The 25,963-nt window shown below is 40.8% G+C and overlaps 1 protein-coding gene across 3 annotated transcripts in view; it reads left to right on the top strand.

Moving 5' to 3' along the window:
• Nucleotides 1-25,963, top strand: part of EPS15 (epidermal growth factor receptor pathway substrate 15) — a 99,558-nt gene that overhangs the window by 18,119 nt on the left and 55,476 nt on the right. For all 3 annotated transcript variants that reach the window (XM_045027454.1, XM_045027456.1, XM_045027455.1), the window contains exons 3-10: nucleotides 2,364-2,453; nucleotides 4,010-4,057; nucleotides 8,347-8,442; nucleotides 9,228-9,293; nucleotides 12,220-12,345; nucleotides 13,680-13,739; nucleotides 17,748-17,948; nucleotides 18,750-18,895. In XM_045027454.1, coding sequence (XP_044883389.1) covers nucleotides 2,364-2,453; nucleotides 4,010-4,057; nucleotides 8,347-8,442; nucleotides 9,228-9,293; nucleotides 12,220-12,345; nucleotides 13,680-13,739; nucleotides 17,748-17,948; nucleotides 18,750-18,895 — 833 coding nt within the window. The remainder of the gene's footprint in view (nucleotides 1-2,363; nucleotides 2,454-4,009; nucleotides 4,058-8,346; nucleotides 8,443-9,227; nucleotides 9,294-12,219; nucleotides 12,346-13,679; nucleotides 13,740-17,747; nucleotides 17,949-18,749; nucleotides 18,896-25,963) is intronic.

Raw genomic sequence — 25,963 nt, 5'->3', positions numbered from 1 at the left:
GCACACACACACACACACACCTACAAATGAGTTAGTCCTAGGCTGCAAAAGGTAATAGAAGCTGCTGTAATGTGCAAGCTCTATATGTCTTTTAGGGATAAGCAGCTTGGGGAATCCCTCGCTTGTGCTTGGAAATGTTGCCCTCTCCAAATTCCAGGCAGCATAATGATGATGATTTCTCCTTGACAGGGATTTTTATGCACTCCCCCCGTGTTTAAGCTATGATTGGATGAGTGCTTTTGCACATGTCCTCTTCATGGATGTGGGGAAGCAATCAGTGAAGTCTTTGTCCACTGATGTGTTGTACAATGGTTTGGTTGGTGTCTATATGCCTTCTTTTGTTGGGGAGTAGATGACATTTCTTGTGGCAAACTAGCATTTCACATTTGGTAATGCTTCTCTCCTGACTGCGGTGTTTTACAGTTTTAGCAAACACTTTTATAATTACAGAGCAAATACTTAAAATATTACCTTTATAACATGGGGTACAGATATTATAAGTAACATTTAATATATGCAGAATCCTACAGACATTTCATAAAGTCTAAACACATTACTATAATTCTGATATTTTTAACAATACTAATACACAGGTGAGCCAGACTAGTTTCCAGCTCTGCATTTATCAGTGTTCATTGAGGCCCATGGGCCTTGGCATGAGCTGGCACCTGCCCAGCCTCGCAAAAATATGCATCCGTCAAAAGAACATCAATAATTGTCTTGTCAAAGACCAAACTAAAGGAAATATTAACCTTTTCGACTTGAATTTTTTTAACCAGGCATCTATAATTTAATGTGTTTGTGAGTTTCTGCAAAGTAGTAAACTAGCACATTGCTTTCAGTTTATTCTTTACAATCTAATATATGGCTATGACATTGTGCTCCCTCAGGAGATTAGGTGATATCCTGTCCTAGGGACCTCTCTGTAAATGTGGAAGAATGCAATCCTGTACCTCAGTGTATTGCCAAAATTATCATTGACTTCCTGGATGTACAAGTTACCTCAGTTTCCTCAGAAGAGGAAAAGGCTAACTCTAAAAGCTGGGATGGCCAAGGACCAGTTGACCATTGCAGACTTTTCCAGGGCTTATTAATAATGAACTCTGAACTACTCAATGAGGATTCTTGTATGTACATAGAAGCCAGATATTTTGTAGGCATAGTTCCTAAAGGAGAAAATCTACGATTAGGAACAGCAAAGAATCCTGTGGCACCTTATAGACTAACAGACGTTTTGCAGCATGAGCTTTCGTGGGTGAATACCCACTTCTTCGGATGCAAGCCTTGCATGCTGCAAAACGTCTGTTAGTCTATAAGGTGCCACAGGATTCTTTGCTGCTTCTACAGAACCAGACTAACACGGCTACCCCTCTGATACGATTAGGAAGAACTGATGAGAAGAGATTCAGATGGTGGTCTAACCCAAATAAGATCTCTACTGTACAATTTCTTTTTTGAGTGTTGCTCAGATGTATACTTGAAATCCCATACCTTCTGCTGGAGACTTTAAAACCCAACCATAATCAATGGTAGAAAACTTGAATGCTACTCTTAAAGCTTTTATTTGTAACACTTACAAATAAATGAAGCATTTGATGTTGGATGCATGTTACTATCTTCCTTCATTTCTGACTAGAATTAATCCAATCTATATTTAAATTAAACTGTGAGAGGAAAGGTGATCTAATGGTTAGGTTGCTAACTTGGAACTAAAGGAGAGCTGAGTTCAGTTCTCTGCATATCTTAAATGTAATGAAAGCTTCATGTTAGCCGTTTGATTTTAAACATTCAACAGTCTGATTCCTGTCTGGCTGTTCTTTTTTTATGTTGAATATAATAAAACTGAATCTGTTGTGTGGTTAAGTTCTTGGAATGAAGTCTAGTATCTTTTTACCCTGCTTGTGTGTGTCTCTCTCTCTTTCTCTCTCTCTCAAAATATAGTTTTAATAGACTATAGTAGAAGCATTGTGATAAATTATTTCTCAGATCTTCTCTGTAAGTCTGTTAGTATTAAACAGATTACAAAATGTATGTATGATCATAAATAAAAACTAATGTAATTTAAGTCCTCAGTATTAACTCTTAAGTACAAAGTGTGCATAAACTTAGCCTAAACTTAGCCATAAACTTAGCCTCTGGGACCTTGGCAGTGAAATAATGGATTCATTTTAGCACTCAGTTTAAAATGTATCAGTTCTAATGTAAAATGCATTCATTTTGAAAGGACGCTGTTGAAATACACTGGAGAGAACTTAGTCACTTTAGAGTAAAAAATATATGCACTCTTCCCTGGTAGCCTAATGGTGAGGCAGGTGTATGTTGTAGCAATTCAGGGCACTAACCTGTGATGGTATCTTTTGCAGGTTGATTCTGGTAACACTGGAAGAGTGGTGGCTTCTGATGCTGCTGCTTTCTTGAAAAAATCTGGGCTGACAGACTTAATACTTGGAAAGGTATTACTTATGTAATGAGTAATATTACGTCTTTAATTATGCTGCCTTTTGCTGTTGTCAGTTTCCTCTCCGAATTGAAATACTAGTGTGTGTATATATATATATATATTTTATAGTATCATTTTATATATATAATTTGCTTTTATATATTGCACCTCTCATCCAAAGTACTTTAAAATCACTGATACAACCTCTGTGGATAAATGGTATTGTACTTACTGTGCAAGTTATGCTATGAGGATTAGGGTTTGATCCTTTAAAATACTAAGCACTCTGAGGGTGCTCTGCACTTCCTATATAGTATGTTACCTGTGACCATTATAGCCAGTAAATGACAGAGCCCAGGTACTTTATTTTAAATGGTAGAAAATATATATTCTAAGGACATTTTTGTCATTTGGAACTCTAATGTGCATTTTATACTAGATACAAACCTACATTATAGAATTTTATTAGGTAAGTTGTGCGGGCACTTTTCTTTTCCTTAAACTATACCTGATCAAAACTTTCTATAATACATGAAAAATGAGGACAGAGTAGTGACCTTAATTCCATGATTTCTAAACTACTAACACATTTGCAGCTAGCCTAAAAATTGTCATGTGATTGAGTAAATAAATTGAACTATGAGTTTGTTTTAAACATTTAATTTATAGACTGTAACAGATTGTAAAACTTCATATTTACATTTACATTACTTTAAAATATTGAGCTCAGTGACCTTAATGTATTTCTCTGTGCTGCTTTGTGGGCTTCCCAAGTTTGATTTTCAGCTTTGCTTTTTCAAAGAATAAGGAATGCAATTCTTGGATCTCCAGTTGCTTTTTAATCTTCCGAGACTTTAAAATTGTTGGGTTTTTTTAGGAAAATTTGTTATGGCAATATAAATAAAACGTACAATATCCCTTGCACTAGTGTGGTGTCCAAAAGGGATTTTTTCGCCTTGAAACATATACCTTGTGTACAAAGGTACGTTAAAGATTTAATGGTAAATTACTGGATTCTGTTTCCTTTGTGTATTTAATAAGAAATAATTAGGCATGATTAGCAGATTCTGTGGAAAGTGAAGTAAAATTACTGAAGTAATGTAAAACAAGCAAAAGTTGACGAATGAAACACACTGAGCCAAATACTCCTTAACACACTCTCTTGCTGGCTTGCTTGGTGTTTTTTGAAAATTGGACAAATCCAGTTAGCTAATGGATTCAGGTTCCATTATCGCTGATCTCTGCTCTTCAATTTAACTGTTAGTTGCATAAAATTATAAGAGTATTTACATTTGTCAACATAAATGAGTCATTATTATGAAGAATTTGCAGTCCTAGGATTGCAAAATCCTGGCATCCGAAGAAGTGGGTATTCACCCACGAAAGCTCATGCTGCAAAACGTCTGTTAGTCTATAAGGTGCCACAGGATTCTTTGCTGCTTCTACAGTCCTAGGATTAGAGATTTATGCTTGGGTTGCATTCCCTGTCTAAGTAGGATGAGGATTTGTCAGTTAGCAACACTTTTGCTGGCACAACTATAAAACTTTTTAAAATTCTTTTTTAATTAGATTTGGGATTTAGCTGATACAGATGGCAAAGGTATCCTGAACAAACAGGTAGGATTATTTTAACTGTTTCTTTAAGGGAATAAGTTTGTTTGGATGAAAAATGTCTTGTTTAAAATATTAGCAAACAGATTTTTGAAAAACTAGACTTCAGAGAAATACAGAATTTCCTTAAGAATGCAGTAGTTTGTTTTGTTAGAAACAAGGATAAAGGATTTTTAAACCTAACTCTTCATATAAAAAAGCTAATATTTCTAGTTTGAATGTCACCCACAATGAATATGAAAAACACAATTCACTGGTGTTGATTTCACCATTCCTACTTGGCCTCAGTGTCACTATACAATATAATACATTGAAAACTGTGATGCTATACTCAGGAATAACTTAAAGTTCTTCGATTAGTGTCTCTATGGTTGCTTCTTTCTCAGTGTGCTAGTGCCCCCTACACCTCTGAGCAGAGATTTCTCATAGCAGTATCCATTTGGCCCACACATGCGTGGTAGTCAGTCATTCTTGTGCCCCCTCCCGTTGTTATATAGCTCTATGGGGGCTAACCACCCTCAGTTCCTTCTCAGCCTGAGACGCAGCTTTAGAAGTTGTCCTGCTGTGATTTCCTCAACTCTAATTTTTTCTTTTATTGATGGTTGGTAGTAGTGTTAGTACTAGCTTTCCATAGTTTGTAAATACTTGTGATATAGCTTCTTTCTTTAAAAAAAAGTTTCATTTTCTCTACATAGTATTTAGATCGTTTCTACTTACTGAGATATAATGCCTGGTTCTCTTGGCTTCAAGCACTGCCTGTCTTGCTGGGAAGCAGTTCCGGTCCGTGACGGACACTCACACTGTATCTGTTATCTTTGAGAATTGCATGTTCCTCAGAAGTGCAACTTTTTGTCTGGTATTGAAATCAAGAGCCAGAAAAAATATAGAGAAAGCTCCACCTTCTCATGATGGAGAGCTCTCTACATCTGGCCTCCAAGCCAGGCCAAGGGACCCGACACCCCCACCACCACCACACACCCCTCCTCACAGTATGTCAGTCCCCACACAAGTCTGCTGCCTCAGAGCCCCACAGTTCTAGGGCATCTAAGAGGAAGACTGGACTCCTCTCATAAGCCTTTGAAAGAACATACTGTGCATTCGCCAGATAGAGCACCCATCTCTAAAAAGTGGAGGTCATCAGTTTCCTCAGCTACCCCGGCACCACAATCAGGTACTGTTGAGCCTGCTTACCCAGGGCACAGCTAGATTGCAAGGTGGCAAAGCCATGGGACCAGAGAGACCATCTGGACTGTTATCGGATCAAGGTGACAAGAAGAGCTCTTCCTCGGTACCTAAGAAGCCCACTCGGGCTCCTACCATGCCTCCCTTGGAGCACACAAGACCTTCGGTACTGTCAGCAACTGTGCTTCCCTCTGAGCTCCCAATCCCTGTGGTACCATACATAGGCCATAGCCGGCCTCAGCCACGACTACTTCACCTCAGACTTCAGCCTCAGTACCAATCACCCTCGTGGTACAGCAGGAGTTCCATTTTCCCTGGGACCTGGCTGTATCTGAGATATCTGATTCTCTGCTTCTGAGCTCCAAAGTGCTGTTGGTACCGAGAACATCCAGCTTGCCTGAACTTTGCCCAATACCAGCTATTACTTCAGACCTCTCCTGGTGCTCCACCATTCCTGAGTGAACTTGAGGAAGAGGATTCTGATGAAGACCTTGCCTCGGTCTTCCAGATGTCGATTCAGGGCTCTCCTCCTCACTCCTAGAGAAGTCCTTTCCCACACACCTCTGCTGAAGCTGCAACTGTTCATAGCCCACATTTACCACCAATGCCTTGCCGGTGTGAGTACCCTTGGGTGCCTCCTCCCATGCCCTATGCACCTCCTCCCTGGCCATATTGGGACCTGTGGGTGGCTTATTACCAACAATTTTCTAGAGCATTAAGTGCCACCCGCCATAGAGAGGCATCACCTACTCCCTCCAGGAGGCTAGAGCCAGTGAAAGGATCTCCTCTATGGCCAATATCGCCTCTTCATCTCTTGATGAAGCAGTCATGCCACCTCCTCCAGCCCCAGCAGTTTATTTTAAACATTTCCAGGACCTGGTCAAGAGTATTGCAGATTCCCCTCAAGGTGGTTAGAGCCTCATCGTAAGCTGCTCAACCTCCTCCACTCACCCTCATCAGCCTGTATAGCCTTGCTTGTTAGTGGAGCACACCCCAGCTTTTATGCCTACATGCAAAAGAGCAGATAAAAAGTAGCATGTCCTAGCAAAGGAATCCGTTTTTATTTTCCCATCCTTCCCCTAACTCCTTGGTAGTGGTAGGCAGCACCATGCTAAATCCACACCTCGCAACAAAGACCACAAGTGCCTGGATTTACTAGGGAGAAAGTCTTACTTCTCAGTCTCCCTACAATTTAGAATTGCCAGTTGTCAGGGCCTGATGGCAAAATACAACCATGGAAACTACACCAAGCTGACCTCATTTGTCGACCCTCTCCCAATACAACACAGAGAACAGTTCCAGGTAATTATCATGGAGGGCCAACTTCTTGCCGGGACAAGGCTACAAGCCTTCTGTGACATCGCTGATATTTCCGCTTGTTCAATTGCTACAGTGGTGGTGATGAAAAGAGCCTCCTGGCTCCAGCTCTCTGGATTTCTGAAGGAGGTTCAGAGTACAGTTGAGGACCTTCCTTTTGATGGGTCTGAGTTTGCACATAGCACAGACTAGTCCCTGCAAACATTAAAGGGCTCTAGAGCGACCTTGCATTCACTTGGTATCTATACTCCCACCTACAAGAGAAAACTAGGCAAGTCTCAGATGGCCCAGAGATCCCTCCCCATCCAATTCCCCGCCTGCCAGAGGTCATATGAGCCACACTAGAGAAGGCAGAGATTTCAGAGAAGGGAACAGTCCTTTTCTCAGCCTTGTTGCAGTCCACCTCCAAGAAGTAATTTTGACTGATTGGTCAAGGGTTTGAACTGCCATCCTCATCCTCTTCTGCTGCATTGATTCACCAGCCTTCCTCCCTTAGTTGACTACCTCCATTATTTCACATGAGCCTGGGAGTTAATTACTATGGACAACTGGGTTTTGGAGATGTCCACAGGTTACACCATCCTCTTTACTTCACTTCCACCAATTAACCCCCCTTCCCCATCCCTCTTCAGGGGGACCCCTGTCACGAGAGCATGCTTTATCAAGAAATAGACTCTCTCTTACGCTTAGGAGCTGTACAACCAGTCCCTATGCTGCACAGAGGGAAGGTGTTTTATTCAATGTGCTTCCTGGTACCAAAAAAGAGTGGAGGTTGGAGACCCATCCTAAACCTGAGACTACTCAACACCTATGTGAAGGCACAGAAATTCAAAATGATGACACTTGCAGTGATAATTCTATCACTAGAGGAAGGGGATTGGTTCTAAGCACTCAACTTTCAATGTCCGTATTTCCACATTGTTATCCACCCATCCCACAAATGGTTTTCTGCTTTATTCTTGGCCAGGATCACTTCCATTACAGAGTGCTCCTCTTCGGCCTATCATTAGCCCCAGGGGGCTTCTCAAAGATCATGTTGGTGGTGGTAGCACAGCTCCACAGGAAAGGATGATTGGTTGCTGAAGGGTGGCTGCAGCATTTAGTAATGTTAAAGAATCAACTGACACATACCGAATAAATCTTCAAGCAAATGTCTCTTAAATTGAAATTCTATCTGACGATACGAGATGGTCCTCCAATCCAGTAAATATATGGTGATAAACAGGCAGAGACCAAGGCATGGAAAGAGAACTGCTTTTGGAGGACAATATTTTCATCTGAGAACACTTGTCCCACCTTCCTGTCCCAAAGCTGCCTCATAGCTTAATGTTAAGGCTGTGTGTTGCCCCTCAAGATTGATTGCTATGTTTGAGCCCTTTAATATTAAGATATTTCTGAAGATGTTGTACCTCCCATTTCCAAGAATATATAGTGTAAAAAATTAGTCCTTGTTATCTCTCTCGGCATGAATGCACTAAAACTCTATCTTGGTGACCAGCGCTTCATTCAATAGAGCATTCCTTCCTTGCTGCACCGTTAAATATTTTGGCAGACCTTTCAATAAAGTGTTAAGGTTTTCTAGAGTTGTTAATGTGTAATGAATAATGATTGATATTTTTAATGTTACTGTAAGTCATTTGAAATAAATTAAAGCTTAATAAGTATATTAGTTTAACAAGATGAATCCTGTTAACAAATGTGCCAATGTAGAAGAATTATAAATTGTCAGCTCTCCAGTTGACTTTAAATTACTTTTGTATAGTAAATCCTTTAAAAATTATGTTTTTCCTCCATAGGAGTTTTTTGTGGCTTTGCGACTAGTGGCCTGTGCACAGAATGGATTGGACGTTTCCCTGAGTAGTCTTAATTTGCCTGTTCCTCCACCTAGATTTGTAAGACACTTTAAAAATAAATAAATAATAAAAAAAAGATGAGCTCAGTAACCTTAAGTACTTTAAGCTAACAGTTGGGAAGGTTTAGTGTTTTATATGCAGCATCTTCACTGGGAAATCTTAGTGCTATTGAAAAATTAAAAAATGGACTTTTTGTGCAACAGTGAGTACATTAGTCTAGCCCTACTGGAGACTTGGGTTAAAATCCTGCTTGAGTCACAAGAGAAAATGTTAATTTAGACCATAGTAAATAATTTTTGTTAGCATTGCCATTGAACTTTTTTCTAGTTTTAAAAAATCCTAAGAAAAGGATGTTGAAGGCAACCATGAGGTTGCACTTAGAAGATTGAGTGGGAAAGCTTCCATGGCACCTGGTCAAACTATGGCCAACTCTGGTGCTGCTATTCCCTCATTTTCATGAGCACCAATTACATCAAAAATTAAAAAGTGACATTTGTACTGCTTATAACCTACAAGGTGTGTAACAGTCTAGTTTTACTATTTATTTTTCTTTGGATTGTTAGAAGTAGAGATAATTAAAATCTGTTTCCTTTTCATTGAAGGAATATGGTACAGCTATACATTAAGGCATGCTTTGATGTTGCTTTGAGTATGAAGAGAACATGCCACTTTGAATTTCTTATTCTAAATTATTGTACCTTCATTAGTTGATTGATTAAAATGTGATTATGGATTGCAGGGCCCATTCAGATGAGTGGAAAAGTCTTGAAACTCAGTTTTCCCTTCGCAAGTAATATATTTTTGTTTGATCTGTTTTCCATTAGACTGATACTGATAGTCCATTACTAATCAGTGGAACAGCATCAGCTGACATCCCATGGGCTGTTAAGGTATGTTGAGAGTTGTAAACAGTCAAAAAGCCTACATACCAATATCTGGCCATTTTTATGACTGCAGTTTCCAAGAAAACGTACACTTGTTTTAGACGTGTAGTAACTGCTATAGCTTATTTCAGATTATTCTCTCCAAATTTAAAGTCTTTTGTATTTAGAGTGACCAGATAGCAAGTGTGCACACACCTACTTCTTACAGGAGGCAATAGAGGCTTTAGCTTTGATAGACCATTCTCTTTTCTACCTAGGCAACTTGATTCATCCTGGAAAAGTCATAAATTTCTTAGGCAAAATATCATCTGCTTCTGCCGCAGCAACCTGTTACTGGCAGTCAGTCCTTGAAGCAGCATATTTGACTGCTTCCTCAGGAGCAGAGTCCCAGTCACAACAGATCTTCCTGACTCGTCTTCTACCTTTGGAAATCAGTTGTACCCTTTCTGCAGTGTCTGGAATGCCTTAATTTCAGATCGTTGTGTTCTAGACACTGGAGTTGGGATACATCATTCATTTTCAGTCGGTGCCTTAAGCTCTATCCATCTTCCGCATCTCTCTCACAAAATTATACTGCTTCAAGAGGTACAATCTCCTCTTGATCTAAGAGCTCTAGAGGAGGTCCGTCCACAGCACAGGGAAAGGTTATTTTATTCCTGTAGCATACTCATAGCCAAAAAGAGGGGGTGTCTGAGGCCCATCTTAGATATAAGGGTACATCTGCACTGCATCTGGGAGCGTGCTGCCCAGCTTGGGTGGATAGATGTGTTAGCTGTACCTAACCAGGGATAGCATGGGCGATGGCTTGGACTGGCTGCCCAACATTGTCTCCATTTCAGAGAATTGAGTTCATTGGAGTTGGCTCGACGACAAGAACTGCCTGTCTACCTTAAGAAAGGTTCTGTTCCATTTTAACCCTGTGCATTAGGCTAGGCTCACCTGAGAACGAGATCCTGCCTCACCTTGCTTAGACAAATGGCATTCCACATGTGTCTGAGTTTGCCTGCGGTGCAAGCCAAGCTGATTGAAGTCCACATATCACCCAAGCAAGCATCTTCTGGACAGGCTGATTCACATACCTGCTCAAATCCTAACGTTAAGCTGGTGCATGAGTCTGGAAAATGTCTGCAAAGGGGGTATTTTACTTGCTCTACCCCACCTCCACTCTCTTTCTGTGAGAAACTTTAGTGATGGACATATCCGCTATCGGCTGGCTGAGCACACCTAGATGAGGTATAGACTGAAGGTCTCCAGAATCAGCCTTATAAATGTCGTGGAACTGAGGGCTATAATTCATGTATCCCAAGTCTTTCTGCTGTCTGTCATGAGCACTATATCTTGAAAGATGATGGACAATATGACCACAGTGTTTTACTTCAATTAACAGGGTGGAGCAGTGTGTCAAATCTCTTGTGTGAGGAGGTGGTGCTGCTTTGGAGAAACAACAAGAAATGCAGCTACTTCTGTTTCAGGGCTGGTCAGAACCTGAATTCTGTGATGGATGCATTCCTGTTCCCCTATGGAAAGGAATTGGAGCTTCTATACATGTATCCTCTGCTCCAAATGATTTCCAGGATTATCAGAAAGCTAAAGCAAGAACAAGCCAGGATGATTCTCCTAGTCCTGGCCTGGCTGAGACAATACTGGTCCTCAGATTTGTGAAGCTTATTGATTCAACTTCCAGTTACCTTGCATGTTAACCAAGACATATCACAGCATTACGGCCAGGTTCCACACCTCAACCTGTGCATTCTCCATGCCATGGCATGGATGTAGAGTGGCTACTATCAGAGAGTCTGTTCTCAAGCAGTTAAAAATATGTTAATCAGCAGCAGGAAGCATTCCACTAGACAGACTGGTTACTCATCTGGGCACACCATCATCAGTTGTCTCCATCCACATTGCAGATTCAGAACGTTTTAGAGGAATCGGGCATTTTTCTGAGCTAGATAAAAGTTCACCTGGCAGCCATCGCTACCATTCACCCACCTATACAAAGGCAGTCTGTGTTTTCCCACCCTATGATTGAGAGGTTTTATAAAGGATGTGAGGGTTTATCCACCATTAAAGCACTAATTTACCCTTGGGATCGTTCACCTGTTGTGGTTTTTTTCCCTTTTCAGGTTTTAAATCACTACGTTTTGAGCTTTTAACCTCCTGCTCTTTCTTTTGTCTAAAATAGCTTATCTAGTAGTAGTCACATCCATTGGGAGAGCGACACGCTTTGGTGGGGGGGACCCCCTAACACAATGTTCTATGATGTTTCCTTAAGACCTCATCTAAAATTCCTATCAAAGGTAGTATAATTTCTTCTAAATCAGGTGATGCATCTACTAAGTTTTTCCAAAATCTCATAGTCGCAGGGATGAAGAGAGACTATGCACTTCAGACGTCTGTAGAAGTCTTTCATTCTGTATTAATAGAACTAAAGACTTTTAGGTCCTCTGCAAGACTCTCTCTAGCATATGCAGAAAAAATGAGAGGACAGGCTGCAACAGTACAAACTTTCTCATGGTATCTCCTCATATATTAGGACTTATGACCTCAGACACCACCACCACCACAAATTACTGCGCATTCTATCAGTGCCCAGGCTACCTCTGAGGCTTTCTTGAGAAATGTTCCAATCAGAGACATTTGCAGAACAGTACCTCTAGATTTTATGCACATTTGCACAACATTACGCAATTGTTGAAGCACCCAGAACAGATGCTAATTTTGGGAAGAGTCCTTCGGTCTCTGTTAAAGCAGACTCGGAGTTCCCACCACCATAAGAGCACTGGTTGGGATTCACCTAGAGTGGGATAATACATGCACAAGCACTTGAATAAATGGTTACTTACCTGTACCGTACTTGTGGTTCTCTTGGGTTATGTATGTTTTGTTCTAAAAGTGTTCCCATTACCAATCTGTTTATCTTCTGCTCTCTCAGCTGGAAGAAAAGGCCAAATATGATGCTATCTTTGACAGTCTGAGTCCTGTGAATGGATTGTTGTCAGGAGATAAGGTGAAACCTGTGCTGCTTAACTCCAAACTGCCGGTGGATGTCCTAGGAAGAGTAAGAATATCATTCCAACTAAAATTAGTGGGCTACTGACTTGATTTTTTTGAATAATAAATAATAAAGATAACTGTACTAATTAGAGAAATGTCTGGGTATTCAGATTTAATATCTTTAGTAATAAAAATGCAACTAATGATTAAGGCTACGTTTTAGTCATGGGTATTTTTAGTAAAAGTCATGGGCAGTAAACAAAAAATCATGACCTGTCCATGACTTTTACTAAAACTAGCTGTGATTAAAACTTGGTTGCGGGGCTGTGAGTGCCTGGGGGGGAGGGGATCCCGGGGAGCTGTGGGTACTGGGGGAGGAGGCCCAGACCCCACTGGTGCTTGGGGAAGAGGGCCGGCCAGGACCATTGTGTCCCAGGAGTGGGACCCCTGCGGTGGTCAGGGGAGGGTTGGCGGGTCTGGCTGCGGCTCCCTACCCGGCTCTGCGTCCCTGCAACTCCTAAGCAGCAGAGGGGCTGGGGGCTCCAATGCGCTGCTCCTGCCATAAACGCTGGCTGCCGCAGCTCCCATTGGCCAGGAACAGTAGCCAATGAGAGCCTCAGGGGCAGGGCCTGTGGGCGCCAGCAGTGTGCGGTGCAGAGCTCCCCCCCCCCCTCCGCCCCGCTGCCTAGGAGCTGAAGGGCCATGCCAGTGGGAGCCAGGGAGCCCCCCCCCCACCCTGAGGTAAGCACCCCCTGCACCTCTGAGCCCCCTCCCACACACCCAAACTGGCCCACGGACTGCCCAGCTCGGGAAGCCCCTGAGCCAGCACCAGCCACTGCAAAAGTAACGGAATCTGTGACCTCCTTGACAGACTCGCTGCCTTACTCCGGAGGTATTGTATTTATAGATTATTTATTTAATAGTATATATGTAAAACACTTCAGATTTTTTTACATGTGGCGTGTAGTTTTTCCCCTGCTTCTAAAAAGGTACAGTTACCTTATTGAGGAGTAAAACAAACTGATAAATGTATTTTTTGTTTCAAAGTATATCTTTGCAGTTATTCTGTAAAAATGCCACATTAATCTCCCTTTTAATGTATTGGACCACTTCATTATGTATATTTTAACATTTACTTTGAGGGAGAGTGATGTTATCCTACTGTTTCTCTGCACCTTCAGAAAATAGCTTTCTTATACAATTTAATCCAAATGCACATGGCTGACTGAAAACTAGTGCTGAGGGAAACTTTCAATATCCTGTGGTCCCTCCTGTTCGAGAGGGTTGAGGATGGATATTATTAAAATCTGAAACCAGATAGAAGTTTTGATTCTACTGTTTGATACTGCATGTATGGGGGTTGGAAGCCAGTCACCTATATATTTTGGTTCTCTTTAGGTTTGGGAACTAAGTGACATTGACCATGATGGAATGTTGGATCGAGATGAATTTGCAGTTGTAAGTTCACTGTTTCATTTAGTTTCATAATTCTGCAAACCTAATAACAAAAGCCAAGCATTGGAAGCGCTAGGTTAAGACTCCATATCTGTTCATTCAGTTCTCCTTTTTTTTTTTGTTCATTATCAGGGCCGCCCGGGAGGGGGGGAGAGGTGGGAGGCAAGTGGGGCAATTTGCCCTGGGCCCCACAGGGGCCCTGCGAGCTCTGGCCCGGTGGCGGTCTGGATCTTCAGCTGGCATTTCAGCGGCAGGGGGCCCTTTAGTGCTGCCGAAGATCCCGAGCAACTGAAGGGCCCCCCGCCACCGAAATGCTGATGAAGACCCAGATCACTGCCGGGTGAGTTCAGTGCTGCCACAGCTCCCCCGGTTTGCCCCAGGCCCCCTGAATCCTCTGGGTGGCCGTGTTCGTTATCCTAGCTCGTGCTACAGTGGCAGTCTAAATTCCCATCAGTTTCCATTGCTTGTACTATTTTTGCTCTTCTGCCTCCCCCACCTGCCAGGTCAGTGTCCTCTTTTTGGATAGAAATCACTTGAGAGTGAACGCCTAAAGGTTTTATTAGCATTTGAGATGTTTGGTCATATTCATAAATCTAGCACATGTACCCATTAATTAAAAATATAGCTTTTTTTTTTAGTCTACAAATCACAAGACAGTTCCCTTTAGTTATCATGTGAGCATACAAGGTTGTAGGTCCGTTTCAAAGGGCTCTTTTGAATGTTCTTTTCAAAGGACATTGCATCCCTGCTGGAGTTCAAGCTAAGCTTCCCTTCTTTGGATAGAAACCATTTGAACATAAAGTGCTCCCTTCTCTTGTGGAAGATGTTGGAGTCTCATTCCAGGTCGTTTTTCTTGTTTAGGATTTCTGTAGTTCTGTTTGGAGAGAGAATTTTATGTATGGTGGGTTTTTTATGTATTGTAACTTTCACCAGTAGGTACGCATACTTGTCACAGCAAGAAATCCTTATCAGATTTATCTTTTTTCAGACTTGTATGTAACTCTAATACTTACGTGAATTCCTATCTTCTTTTCATTAGACCAGGCTTTCACGGCCTATGATATTAAATGCTGCTACTTCAAATGAATAAAAAGAAAGGTTTTCCTTGGGAGGCCAGTGGGGAATGATCTAGCCATCTTGAAATGTGATAGCAAGCACAGAATTATTTTAACCCTCCCCATATTTTTGTATTGGCTCTGTACATACTGGACAGAAATAGATTCCATTTAGGAGCAGAGACACGGAAAAATTGTTTTACAGGTCCAACCAAATATCCTAATACTGGCACTTGGGGTAAGGATGAGTGCTCTCAAGGTAGATACGCAATCAACAACACCATTCTTGAATTCAAAAACATATTCTGCATTGATATTCGGTGACCAAATTCAGCAACTGGAAAAACTGATATAAAAGAGCATAAAACACTGACTCTTCATATTGCTCATTTGTCATCTCCCGCTGTTTTGGGGCCAATCGTTTGGTTCTGCATAAGATTTTAGTTTCACTTCAGTACTTGAAAAGTTGAGTAAATAAAACCTGTTGTAGTCTTGCACCGATGTTGAATTAGTCAAGGCTGTGTGTTCAGCACTTAGGTCAAGTGGAGAGGAAAGAACCATGTAATCAGGGTGGAGGAAATGTTTGTTTTTCAGTTAGAGAAATGAATAGTATTAATAGTACAAAGGTTCAAATATATGCATTTATTAATACAATATTTTAAAACTGATTCCTCTGTGTAAGCCTTTTGAAAAATGAGGTAAACTTTCAGAACTGTAAAAAGAACAGGAGTACTTGTGGCACCTCAGAGAAATTTGTTAGTCTCTAAGGTGCCACAAGTACTCCTGTTCTTTTTGAGGATACAGACTAACACAGCTGCTACTCTGGAACCTTTTGAGAACTGTATAAAGGAAACTAGTAGGTATACATGCCAAGAGCTTGTTTTTAATTTGGGCTTCTAGAAACTGACTCAATAATATAGTGTCAAATATTGGAAGTTTAGCAGTGACTTCAAAATGAAAACTTTTATATTTCTTGGGGGAAAAAATGCCAGTAGGGAAAACACCGTTCTCTTCTTCTTATTGACAAGCATCAACATTCTAAGGCTGAGGCTGAAACTCTGCCAATATAACATGTAAACATGGGTATTTAGGCAGATTTAAGGGGATAGAAATAGGAATATCCTTCTGGCAGAAGAAGGAACCTACAAAATATTTTACTTGTGACTGTTCCATCAGTTTTCACCTATGCTGTCACTTGTTTCAAATTCTTCTAAAATCAGCTCTTTAAATCTCCAATTAACTGTAGTGGTGGACATAATTTCATCTACACTGCGATAACTCACCTGTAGAGTATTCATCTTTGCCATACTTATAACTTCTATATATGTGTGTGCTGTAATTTTCACACATTTAGCTGAGTGCTAAAACAGTTGATTCATGAAGTTGAGGAATGAATATAACATACTAGGCAAGTGAAGCAAATAATATAATGGATAGTCTGTAAAATGTTGTGAACTAGTGCATCTTAAAAAGTGACCCTTTCTAAGATCTGAACCTTCCTAAAGCATAACCCCACAATCAAAGTTAGAACTATTAAGTGGAATGATTGCTGGAAGGGACTAGTGAATATGAACAAATGCCTCAACAAGTGGGGGATGTTGAAGGGGCTGGCAGCAAAGGGGGACCTCCCCAGCAGCAAGGGATGGAGACACTTGCTGAGGAAGCCAGCTAGCTCACCCCCTATTCCCCCACCATTGGAGTGTCTGGCACCCATTGGCCATTTGTGGTGGGAGGGATGCTGATTGGCCCACATCTGCCAGCTACAGAGATTTAACTTGGAGCACAGGCTATGTGGAGCCTCTCTTGGCTTTGTTCCATTGTCAAATTTGTGCTCTTGGCCTGGGATTTAACTACTGAAATTGTTTCCTAATATGCAAACCCAACCTTCTGAAACTAATCTAAAAGGTGTTAAACTCCTGCAGTGTGGGATTTGTTTACTTGGCAGTGAACTTGAAAGGAGTCTTCAAAGGCTAATGTTTTAATGTGGCAAGCCAGAGAGAACAGAAAAGTTTGAGAGGGTTTGGGGAGAAAGAGAAATGACTGTCAAAGGATACTACCTAATTAGGATTTATCAAATATTTCTCTTCTAGAATAAGGAGGTATGGGGCTTGGGGCTTGATGTTTTGGAAGGAGATGTGTGCTGCTCTCCCTTGGGATGGGATGCATATGCAGTTAGAGGGCAGGAGAAACCATAACTGGGCCCTGCCTCTTTGGCTAATGTTCAGAAAGCATTTCATGTCTTTTTAATGTAGATTTACCTTGATGGTCTCTTGTGTTTAAATACACTTCTAATAAAAACATTGAGCCTGCTGGTTATACTTGATTATTCATAGGCTTTTCCATGGTGCTCATTCCCGGAATGAATGCTTCATATGTTAATGAATTTACCCCTGAGAGGTAGGGATACATGATTATCTCCATTTCAGACGTCAGAAACAAAGGCACAGAGAGATTAAGTGACTTCTCCAAAGGTCTCACAAAGATCCTGTGACAGAGCCAGGAGCAGAACCCAGATCTTCAGATCTTTCACCCAGTCGAATGCTTTAACCTCAAGGCTATCCTTCCTCTCCTGGTTTGTGAAGTAGTTAATGAGTTTAAGTAGGTGGTTGATGTTTTTCATCACTTCTGGAGAAAACAGAGGAAAGGGAATTAACTGCTGAGTTGCTGCTCTAATAGTGAGGTGACACTGGGGCTTTGACCATCCCTCTGAAATTGGCAAGACAGGATAGGAATATGAAAAGCAAAAACCAAGAGGGGAAGACCAAATGATCCTTGAGAACCTTATTATAAAATGTATCCCAGAATGTGCTAGATAACTGGCACCTCTGAGTTATAGGCTGCTTCATTCTTTTGAAAAGATTGTTAAATTTTAGATGGCTTCACTACTGTAGGTCACTTCTTAAAGTGAGGATAAATATTACAACCTTGGTTAATCCCATCTTGTTTTCATGTTCAGGCCATGTTCTTGGTGTACTGTGCTTTGGAAAAGGAACCAGTGCCAATGTCCTTGCCTTCAGCTTTGGTGCCACCGTCCAAGAGAAAAACTGTCAGTATTCCAGGAGCAGTGCAGGTGATCCCATTGTCAACATTTGCTAAAGATTCTCATCAGTCCTCGTCTCCTGTAGGCATTTTACCTGCCAAAGCACCACTAACACAGGTATAGTCCTAGAATTCGCTTATGTTAAAGTATTTTCTTTAGTCACTGCTTGTAACGAAATGTTATGCAGATGAGCTGGGTCATACAGACTACCTTGATCTATTGGCTGTTTTTGTTTTGTTTTTGTCAATATGTTCATAAAGTTGGGGTAACTGGTGTCACTAACAGATTGGGAAAGGCAAATATGGATTTAGCCATCTGTGAAGATGTTTACTGGAAGTGCTTTTTAGAAGTCATCTTCTACATAAATTTGGCTTCAGGAAAAACTTAGTATAAATTTTTTTTTAAATTTCAGTCAAAAAATGCTTATTTTAAAGCATATAAGCCTCATGCAGAGGTCAAAACATTAAGAAAACTGCTTAAAAAACCCTCAACAAAATAGTAGCCCAAGGACACAACCAGATAACATCGGTCTGATCTGGCACAGAGACGAATCCAGTAATCATCAGGCAAGCAATTTTCCAACAAATTAATGATGTTTGTGGGGTGTGAGGGGATAGATAGTGGACTGGGTAGCTGATGTAAGTAACTGAAGTGAGAAAAGGCCAGGAATATATACCGGTACTTCAAATAAATGAGCCCTGGGGTATGTCCAAAAAGCAGCCATTGAGACAAAAAGTCTTACCTGTTCTGATCATGACAGAACCAAGCAACTGGGAGTAGATCTTTCCAAGCTGTCTAATTGCCGTTATTTATTGGAAAGACTGATGTCATTTGAAGAGATTTAGAACTAGAATTATGTTGTTCCTTGAGATAAAAATACATTTGTCTTCAAAGAGATTTACCAGTATTTTTTCTTAGTGGGTTGTATCACCTGCCGACAAAATCAAATATGATGAGATTTTCCTGAAAACTGACAAAGACATGGATGGTTTTGTCTCTGGCGTGGAAGCCAGAGAGATATTCTTAAAGACAGGACTGCCTTCTAACTTACTTGCGCACATCTGGTAAGAATTTTTCTCTATCACCTTTTTTAAAAATAGAAGAACATCATCTTTTTCTTGCCACACATACTGTTTATGAAAGGTGCCACATTGATATCTCTGCAGCCTGAAGTCCTCTGTTTAACTATGGGACAGGTACAGTATGAACAGCAGTAGTGTATCTGCTTTTACCTTGACCTCAAGGGACTGTATTTAGAGGTGAGAGGCTTAGTGCACTTCATGTGGTCATTCGCCCTTTGGCCTCTCTGCTTTAGGTTTCATCAGTTCTGTTATAATTATGATAATACTGGGTATTTTTGATATCCATGTTAAATGTCCAGCCTGTCTTCTACGTGATATGGTCCACAGAACTGTTACAATAGGTACTTTAACCTGCTTGCAACTTGGGGGCAAAACCTGACTTGTCACTGACAGCAGTGAATACCCATCTCCTAAAGTTCTCTCCAGTTTTCTATTCCTGTACAGCGGCAGGCAGGCTGAACCAGACTTCTCTGCTGCAGAGATTTTTCTGAGGGCAATTCCAAACTTTATTTCAAATTTTTAGACTAGCAGGTTGGTTCAATAATTTGTCTGTGATTTCTCGCCATGTCCCAAGGCTGCATTTGATTTCTGGGGAGATTGTCTCCTCAGCTCTGTTTTTCCCCTTCTGAGGTGTATGCAGCATTTGATGCTCCTGTAGGCTTCATGGAGGGATGGGGAGAGAGCAGGCGAGCACTGAGAAAAGCCAGAGGCAAAAGGAAGGGTCTGTGTTTATTGCTTTCATCCTCCTCCACAAATAGCTGGGGGCCTTGACCAGCTCTGTGGTCAGAACATAGGTTTCGCCTCGCAACTCAGTCTGGGTGGGGTCATCTCAGCCATTCTTCCCCAGGCAGGAAAGGAAACAGGCAGGATTGGAGGGCTAGTTCCACTAGGCAAGATGCAGCCCAGGCCAGGTGTGGGTCACCTTAGCCTCTCCCCTGGCAAGAAAGGAGGCAGGTAGGATTGGAAAAGAGCTAGCCCCGGGGCAAGCAGTCCATCTCTGTGAAGGGACTTCAGTCACATCTCTGGTGGTTAGGGACTAGGTGTTTCTACCTCGGAGAGAGAGTGAACCAGAAGAGTGGCCTCTTCATTGCACAGGCCCACCAAAGGCAGCCAAGTCCAGGCAGGTATATTCTCAGCCCCCTTCTTTGGTCATGAAAACTTACAGGTGGCTGACACATAGGAGTGCCAGATGACAGTTCATATTTCAGTGCCTCAGCATTCTTTCACAGTCCGTGCTAACACAGGTGGACAGTGTTGCAGGTATGTTCCCTCTCAATCTAAAAACCGTACGGCCTAGCAGCTTTTCTCTGGATAGGAAAGGGAAAAAAGTGGGTTTCAAATCTGTTTTATGCAGGAATATGGGGCTATTGTCTGAGTGTCTAATCCCAAAGTTCCCAGTTACTTTAATGATACAATAGGAGACTTTATGGAAAACTGAGGCTGTTCAGAGTAATCGTAAAAGTCAGCTTGTAATATTGACTCCTGGCAGACCTTATAGAAGGAAATACGTGTCATATGGCAAGTTGAAGCTATCTGTGAAGTGTAACAGGAGAAAATATCTCTTTGCAAGTGATAGCTAGAACATGTTTAGGGTCTGTAGCTGCTTTCTATTGCCCCTGAGCTATCTGCAGGTCTCCCAGCCCTATTGGAAATTAGACCCCTGATTAGTGCTAGGCTCTTTCATTTTGGGAGCCAAAGGGTTACATATCGTTTTGATCAAGTGAGATAATTGGACGTTGTGTAGAGGCGTGCCTGATGGAGCTGTGCAAGGATTTTAGGAACAGCTTTGTCCTATTCTCCATCTCGGCAACCCATGGAAAAGCCACAACCTGAATGAAATTATCCATCTACTTCATATTGGAGCATTGCAACCCATTCCATTCTATTTCTAACCTCAGTGAATCAGGGACAAGCAGAACAGATATCCTCTCATGCATCTATCTTTCCTAATGATGGCTGTCTTTAAAGCATTCCCATTTATCCATCCTTGGGCAATTCTTACATTTTGCAGAAGGAGGGCAGCATTTTTCATTTCCCTGCCCTGATTACCATTTGATCTTTATTATGGCTGTTGATTAATCGCAGTTAACTCACGCGATTAACTCGAAAAATTAATCATGATTAATCAGTTTTAATTGCACTGTTAAACAATAGAAAACCAATTGAAATGTATTGAATATTTTAGATGTTTTTCTACATTTTCAAATATCGCTTTCAATTACGACACAGAATACAAAGTATACAGTGCTCACTTTATATTATATTTGATTACAACTATTTGCACTGTAAAAATGATAAACAAAATAGTTTTTTTATTCACCTTTTACAAGTACTGTAGTGTCATGACAGTATAACTTAAAAATGTAGATTTTTGTTTTTGTTACGTAACTGCACTTAAAAATAAAACTATGTAAAACTTTAGAGCCTACAAGTCTACTCAGTCCTACTTCTTGTTCAGTCAATTGCTAAGAGAAATAAGTTTTACATTTACTGGCCGTAATGCCGCCCACTTCTGATTTATAATGTCACCTGAAAGTGAGAACAGGTGTTTGCATGGCACTGTTGTAGCTGGCGTTGCAAGATATTTACGTGCCAGATGCGCTAAAGATTCATATGCCTTTTCATGTTTCGGCAGCCATTTCAAGAGGACGTGCTTCCATGCTGATGATGCTCATTAAAAAAAAAAAAAAAAGCGTTAATTAAATTTGTGACTGGACTCCTTCGGAGAGAATTGTATGTCTCCTCAATTGTTTTACCCGCATTCTGCCATATATTTCCTGATATAGCAGTCTTGGATGATGACTCAGCACATGTTCATTTTAAGAACAGTTTCACTGCAAAATTTTGGCAAAATGCAAAGAAGGTACCAATGTGAATTTTCTAAACATAGCTACAGCACTCGACCTAAGGCTTTTAAGAAACTGAAGTGCCTTCCAAAATCTGAGAGGGACAAGGTGTGGAGCATGCTTTCAGAAGTCTTAAAAGAGCAACTCTGATGTGGAAACTATAGAACCCAAACTAACAAAAAAGAAAATCAACTTTCTGCTGATGCCATCTGACTCAACTGATGAAATTGAACATGCGTTGGTCCACACTGTTTTGGACTGTTGTCGAGCAACACCGTCATCAGCATGGATGCATGTCCTCTGGAATGGTGGTTGAAGAATGAAGAGACATATGAATCTTTACCACATCTGGCACGTAAATATCTTGCAATGCCAGCTACAACTGTGCCATGCGAATGCCTGTTCTCACTTTCAGGTGACACTGTAAACGAGAAGTGAGCAGCATTATCTTCTGCAAATGTAAACTGACTTGTTTGTTTGCATGATCAGCTGAACAAGAAGTAGGACTGAGTGGATTTGTAGGCTCTAAAGTTTTTTACATTGTTTTTGAATGCAGGCTTTTTTATACATTCTACATTTAAGTTCAACTTTCATAATATAGAGATTGCACTGCAGGACTTGTATTAGATTAATTGAAAAACCCTATTTCTTTTGTTTTTTACATTGCAAATATTTGTAATAAAAAAATATAAAGTGAGCACTGTACACTTTGTATTCTGTGTGTTAACTGAAATCAATGTATTTGAAAATGTAGAAAATATCCAAAAATATTTAAATAAAGGGTATTCTATTATTAACAGTGTGATTAATTATGCGATTAATCATGATTCATTTTTTTAATCGCTTGACAATCTTTATACATGCTCTCAGGGATCCTTTCCAGGATTGTGGTGGCAATAATATATTGGCTTTTGTGAAGAAGGAAATTCACTGGTTGCTTCTTGGACTAATTTTTTATTTTTTTTATTTTAAATCTGAGTTCTGTACAGAGAAAGCTGAAGCGAGCACGCAATGATGTGGTTGCTGGAGTATGTTGGGGTCAGGGCAGACATGGTACTAGGAAAGTCATCATAGGCCTGGGCAGAGGATAAGGGCTATGATGTACAAGGTCTTATTTCAGAAGAAAGTTAACAGAAGATGAAGATGGCCATAAACAAAAGGAAAACAAGTTGTCACAGAAACAAAAATCCAATTTTTTTTGGAACCTATTGTGAATCCTCATCTTAAACACAGCTATGCTTCAGTGATCAAGTTCATATGATACCAACCCAGTAAAACCTGGTATCCACTCCATATCTCACCCTATCTCATGTGTTGGCAGAATTCTAGCTCAAGTGGTATATTCTCTGCTCCCTCAACTGGTGAGTGCAGAGAATCAGATTTTTTTTTAATTAATTTTTTTAAATGGGATCTTCCAGGAAATGTGTACCAGAAAAAGAGAGCACGGTACCCACCAGCTTGAACAATGTTTCAGTGAGGTCTTGGGGCATTGTTCCGTCAATGGATGACAGACCTGTTCTGTTGATGACAGTGAACATGTTTAATAGGGTTTTCTTAGTAACTGGGAAGGACACGATCAGCCCAGACCCAAAGAAATTCTCCTGCCCTGTGTGGAGCAGAGTTTCCTATTTCCATGTGCACAGCCCATTGAGGAAGATGAATACCAAGACTTACATGGCAGAAGTTGGATTAGCAGTGTGGTTGCTGCATCCAGAAATACCTTACTCGTTGTAAGTCAGTTTGGAGGGCTGGTGATTAATCTCTTTGCATCTGAAAAAAGTAAATAAAGTGCCCTGTGGCACATCCGTGTTGGGAGCTGGGGTACGAGGTAGTGAATGACATCGTGCAAAGGTGGACATGGTCCCTCTATATGTCTTCCCACTTTTTCAGCTGTGTCCCAGGATAATACAAAAGATATATCACTGCTGCTCTCTCATTCCTGTTTCTGCCTTTCTGGCTGAGGAGGCTGTCTCTGTCTCACAGACCGGTCCTCCATCCGGGGCCAGACATGTTTAAAATGAATACTTGGATGAAATCATTATCGCTCTTGTGAGCCCCAGTGAAAAGTCAACAGATGGAACTTCTTATACTTGCTGGTGCAAAGTCCATAGTTTAACTATCATGTTAAACCAGTTTAAAAATAGCTTTGAGTTCCCTCTTCATTGTGAGTGTTCAAGGAAGAAGGTCAAAGTCTCTGTAGTATAATGATCTCATCATATTCAAGAAAAGTTCTGTACAAATCCCAACATTAAATACTTCATTAGGGCATCATCCTTACTCTAACATCCTCTTGGAATGGCTGCCGAAACATGAAAAGGCATATGAATCTTTAGCGCATCTGGCACGTAAATATCTTGCAACGCCAGCTACAACAGTGCCATGCAAACACCTGTTCTGATTTATAATGTCACCTGAAAGTGAGAAGTGGGCAGCATTACGTCCGGTAAATGTAAAACTTTTATTTCTCTTAGCAACTGACTGAACAAGAAGTAGGACTGGGTAGACTTGTAGGCTCTAAAGTTTTACATAGTTTTTTTTAACTGCACTTAAAAATAAAACAATGAAAATTCATTGTGATGGATCTGTGGCCCTTAGCATGAAGAAGAATAGAAAAACTTATCTGTGCTTTCCTGAATTTCCTTTATTCAAGTAATAAGATCCACAGATCTGGTCCACTTTAGAGACAAACATCATTCAGAATAGAGATGGAAATTGGCATCCCAGGATTTGGGTTGGTTGTTAGGTGGAATTTACTGTGCTCAGCAGTATGAGAAATTGTGGTGCTTTTTCCTCCAATTATATTTAATGCATTGTGTAATTTAGGAAAGTATATTTGAATTATCCTCACTGTGGAAGTTGTCAACTGGAGGGAACTTGATGAGGCGTGACATTTCCCTGCTGCCAGTGATGGAGAGGTCCAGTTCTGTTCCCAACTTGAAAACAGGCTGAAGTACTCTTTGTAACCGATCTGTGGACCTTATAACTTGAAGAAAGGAAATTTTTCAGATAAACATGGATACATTTTCCTATTTTGAATCTTTCTAAGTTCTTGGCCTCATTGACTTCCTATGGCAATAAGTTTTCATAGTCTAATTATGAATTGTATGAAATTTTTTTATCAATTTTGAATTTGCCGAACTGATCTTTATGATATGGAGACTTGTCTACTAAACGTTGGACTGGGAAATAGATTATCCTACAATATTTACTTTTGTAATGCATACATTTACATTAATTTATTTCCATTTAAACTCTTCAGACTTAAGACTTCACCTAGTGCCTTTTTGTAGTAGAATTTTTGTAAGTACTAGGTAAACTAGATAATGTGTTTCAGCTCATATGAGGCATCATCTAGTACCTTGAGGATAGGTCTAGCAGCTGATTTCTTAACCTGGCTCTGTCACAAGTTAGTTGTTTGGCCTTGAGAAAGTTAATTATGGCTGGTTTTCCAGCTTTTGAGTACTGATAAATCCTCTGAAGTGAAACGGTGCTTCAGATGCTTAGCATCTTTGAAAATCACTTCATTTTTCACGGCTAAGTTGCACATATCCATCACATTGTGTTGCCGGCTGGCTTGTGTCTTGGACAGAACCAGACCAGTCGTATTACTGGAATCAGTGGAATGTCCTGCCTGCTATAATTCTCCCCAGTTTTGTTCTCTCTGCACAGTGACAGGCAGACATAGCTAGACCTCACAGTTGCAGAGTTCTTCTGAGGAGAATTCCAAAACTTTATTTCAGATTTCCATCAAGTTGGTTCAATAACTCAACATTTCAGCTGTGTTCCAGGGCTGCATTTGCGTCTTGAGCTTTTTACGTCTCAGCTTTCCTTCCTGAGGTGCTGCAGCTTGCTGGTGACCCCGCATCGGGGCAAGAAGAGAGCAAAACTGGAATAAAACAGGAAAAAGTCTCTCTCCTGCTCCTCCTCCCTTATTAGCATCTTGACAGGGATCTTAGTCCACTTGAGTGAGCACAATGCACACACCCCCTTAGAAACCCAATTTGGGTAAATGTCCTCTGCCCTTTCTCTGGGCAGAAAAGGGTTCTCTAGAGGCAGATAGGATCAATTCTAATGGCATGTATCCTTCAGCCTTTTGTCTGAAGGGCAGTGTGCCAAATAAAAACCAAAAAACTGTCTTAGTCCATTGAGGCTTCATGAGCAGCCACATGCTTCTAACTGATGCTCAGCCACTTCCACCACTTGG

The sequence above is a fragment of the Mauremys mutica genome, chromosome 8 (genome assembly GCF_020497125.1).
Source record: "Mauremys mutica isolate MM-2020 ecotype Southern chromosome 8, ASM2049712v1, whole genome shotgun sequence".
Classification (NCBI taxonomy): Eukaryota; Metazoa; Chordata; order Testudines; family Geoemydidae; genus Mauremys; species Mauremys mutica.
Note: the sequence above shows the minus strand (reverse complement) of the source record. Positions and strands in the feature narration are given on the sequence as shown.